The sequence below is a fragment of the Octopus bimaculoides genome, chromosome 6 (genome assembly GCF_001194135.2).
Source record: "Octopus bimaculoides isolate UCB-OBI-ISO-001 chromosome 6, ASM119413v2, whole genome shotgun sequence".
NCBI classification, from domain to species: Eukaryota; Metazoa; Mollusca; class Cephalopoda; order Octopoda; family Octopodidae; genus Octopus; species Octopus bimaculoides.
In genome coordinates this window covers 88,673,336-88,676,666 of record NC_068986.1, presented here as the reverse complement: position 1 = coordinate 88,676,666, position 3,331 = coordinate 88,673,336, and the positions used below count along the sequence as shown (strand labels likewise).

General features: G+C 38.5%; 1 protein-coding gene across 1 annotated transcript in view; it reads right to left on the bottom strand.

Annotated features, from left to right (window-relative positions):
• The window catches only part of LOC106880281 (tyrosyl-DNA phosphodiesterase 1), a 337,910-nt gene that overhangs the window by 21,600 nt on the left and 312,979 nt on the right, over positions 1-3,331 (bottom strand). Inside the window, exons 8-9 of the mRNA XM_052968491.1 lie at positions 1,350-1,465; positions 329-436 (exon numbers count right to left, since the gene is read on the bottom strand). Coding sequence (XP_052824451.1) covers positions 329-436; positions 1,350-1,465 — 224 coding nt within the window. The remainder of the gene's footprint in view (positions 1-328; positions 437-1,349; positions 1,466-3,331) is intronic.

The following is a 3,331-nucleotide window of genomic DNA, read 5'->3' as shown; positions in this document are numbered from 1 at the left end:
GTAGAAATTAAACTAAATCAGACTAGAATCTCTCGCTTACCAGTTCTAGTTGAACTATCTAACCCATGCCAGCATGGAAAGTAGACACTAAATGATGATGATTACTTACATAGACACAAGATCTCATTTATTACAAGCATAGAATATAGTTGATTTTATTGACTCCCAGAATTTGACTGTTTTTCATTTCACTGGCCTCAGGAGAATTGAAAGGCAATAAGTTTGGTAATTTGAACACAGAACATAAAAGGTCATAACGAAACACAAATACTGACAAATAAACTGCAAAGTACTTTATCTGGCACTATATTCTTTTCTGGGTACTCACCTTGTAACCATAAACCAGGAGGCGAGAGAATAGTCTGGGGATGGTCGCATGTATGTTTTTATGTGGGGACAAGCTCTGGTACGACCACGGCCTTCAGATTTCCACTGACTAAAATAAAAGAGAGAAAGTGAGAGAAAGAGAACAAGAGACAGACAGAAGCAGAGAGAGATGTTCTGATTTTCATTACCATAGTTAATAATGTATTATTAAACTAGTAGTTTCAGTAGCATTTGTGCCTATTACCAACATTTTATCTCAATAAGGAGAATGTCTAATGGATAAGAATGTTGAAACCTCTGAGATGTATGCAAGATTATTCAAGTTCACTTCTAGGCCAAGGCAGAACATAATGTCATTAAAAATCTTAGAATATAAAAAAAAGGGCAACGAGAGCTTCTATATGGACACTCAACTTGCTAGAAATAACAGTCAAATCCCACTCAAATGATATTCAGCAATCTTTTAAATAAAAAAAAGAAAAAGAAAGGATACACTATAAATGTAGTGTTATATTCAGTATGGCTGAATAAAAGACATGATAGCCATAGATGGAAGGCTTGTATCAATAAGTTTGCACAGTCAGTGCTGAATTGGGTCCAATACACACTGCAAGAGAATTTAATAAGCATCTGAGATTCAGTATGACTAAATAAAAGATATGATGGCCACAGAAGGAGGGCTTATGACTATAGGTTTGCACAATCAGTGCTGAGTTGAAGCCAATACAAACCTGCAACAGAATTTTAATAAGCAATTGAAATGGGATGGAAACTGATACATAATATGATTGTTTTAGCAAATAATTCCACCCAATTCTTAATTGACAGGAAGTTCTACAACATTTTTCTTCGCAAATGAGCAGTTAACAGTAGGCAGGACACTTAGAAGTAAAAAGATTACTGATCTCATAAAATACAAATATCCAAATTAACAGAAACTATCCCAATAATGTGAACATGGAAGAATATTATGGACAAATAGTGAAAAAGATTTTAATAAATAAAAAAAATAAGGAACTTACTGTAAGAATTTCAACAAGTACGGCTGTTTGGAAGCTGTTTGTATACTATATGGAAGACAAGTGCCAGCTGGATAACCTTCAAGACTGATCCGAACATTTTCCACACTAGGGAAGATCTGGAGAAAAACACGCATATATGTATCATCATCATCAATAACATACATTTTCCATACTGGTATGAGTTGGACAGTTTGACAGGAACAGCAAGCTAGAGGATTGTACCAAGGTCTGGTATCTACCTTGCCATGGTTTCTATGGCTGGATGCCCTTCCTAATGCCAACCACTTTACAGAGAGTACCTGGTGCTTTTTATGTGGCACCAGTACTGGCAGCATCACTAAGTAATTTGCAAGATTAAGAAACCCTCAACTGGGAGGGGGAGTAGTATTGAGGGAGGTGGCTTTATGCCAGGTGATGAAAAATTAATCCTTTAGCATTTAAATTGGCCATATACCTGTTTTACATTCAGACCAAACAGATCTGGCCTCTCACAAGTACCCAACAAAATGAATGGTAAATTTAAAAAACACAATGTGAATAAAAAAAGCATTTGCATCAAGAGGTGCCAGTCTCTAATTGTGGAGGGAACATATAGAAGGAGTATACCCAGGAAGACATGGGACAAAGTGGTGAGATAGGATCTTCAGACACTGGGCCTCACAGAAGCGATGACAAGGAACTGAGACACCTGGCAGTTTGCTGTGCTTGAGAAGAACTAAGTAAAATCATGGTTGTCCTTGCATACAGGCATGCCCCCTGAATCCTTCTCCAGCTGCGTGTTCCTAATCTTGCAGGCTCACAGGTGCTGATGCCACGTAAAATGCAATTGTGCCAGTGCCGCATAAAAGCACCCATGTCAGTGCTGCGTAAAAAGCACCCAATACACTCTGTAAAGTGGTTGGCATTAGGAAGGCCATCGAGCTGTAGAAACCATGCCAAAACAGACATGGAGTCTGGGCAGCACTTCAGCTGGTCAGTTCTTGTCAAACCGTCCAACCCATACTAGTATGGAAGACAGATGTAAGATGATGATGATGATGATTTAACAAAGTATTATGAATGCTAACAGGTTAGAGTATGATAGAAAGACAGGGATAAGTATCTTGCTACAGAGGAGAAACATGGCTATCCCAGTAGGTAAAAAGAGATGGTAGTGAAGATGCACCAGAATACACTTTCAAGTTACAGGAAGGTGAAAATAAGAGAAGTGGACAGGGCAAGTGGGAAGGTTAGTAAATTCATGAGAGTGTGAAAGGAGAGTGATAGATGAAGAGAGATGGGGATAAAGGTGAATGCAGTGAATTGTGAACATAGGTGGAGGCATGGTCGATCATGAATATCAGTTGGGGGAGAGAGAAGGTGGACGTAAGAGGAGTGGGTCAGGATTTTAACATTTACTTTTCCATGCTCTCTCTGATTAGACAGAATTCACTGAGGTATATTTTTTCTATGTCTGAATGCCCGCCTGCTGTAATGTATCACCCGTTTCTAAGCAACCTAATATTTAGCCAGAGCCAGACAAATTTTTTCATTGGAAACAAATAATATTGCTTCTATGACAATGACACTTGTTTATAACCATCATCTGATGTCAAGACAAACAGACACAAACACACACAAAGGGTTGTTTTGAATTTCCATCAACCAAACCCACTCATAAACCTTTGGTTGGCCTGAGGCTATAGTAAAAGACACTTGCCAAAGATGTCACATAGTAGGACAGAACTGAAAACCATGTGGCCAGGAAGCAAATTTTTTAAACACATAGTATACCTGATATATGTGTGTGTGTGTGTGTGTGTGCAGACATGGCTGTGTGGTAAGAAGCTTGCTTCCCAACCACATGGTTCTGGGTTCAATCCCACTGCAGAGTGCCTTGGGCATCTTCTACTAAAGTCTTAGATCGACTAAAGCCTTGTGGGTGGATTTGGTAGATGGAAACTGGAAGAAGCCCGTTTATATATATATATATATATATATAT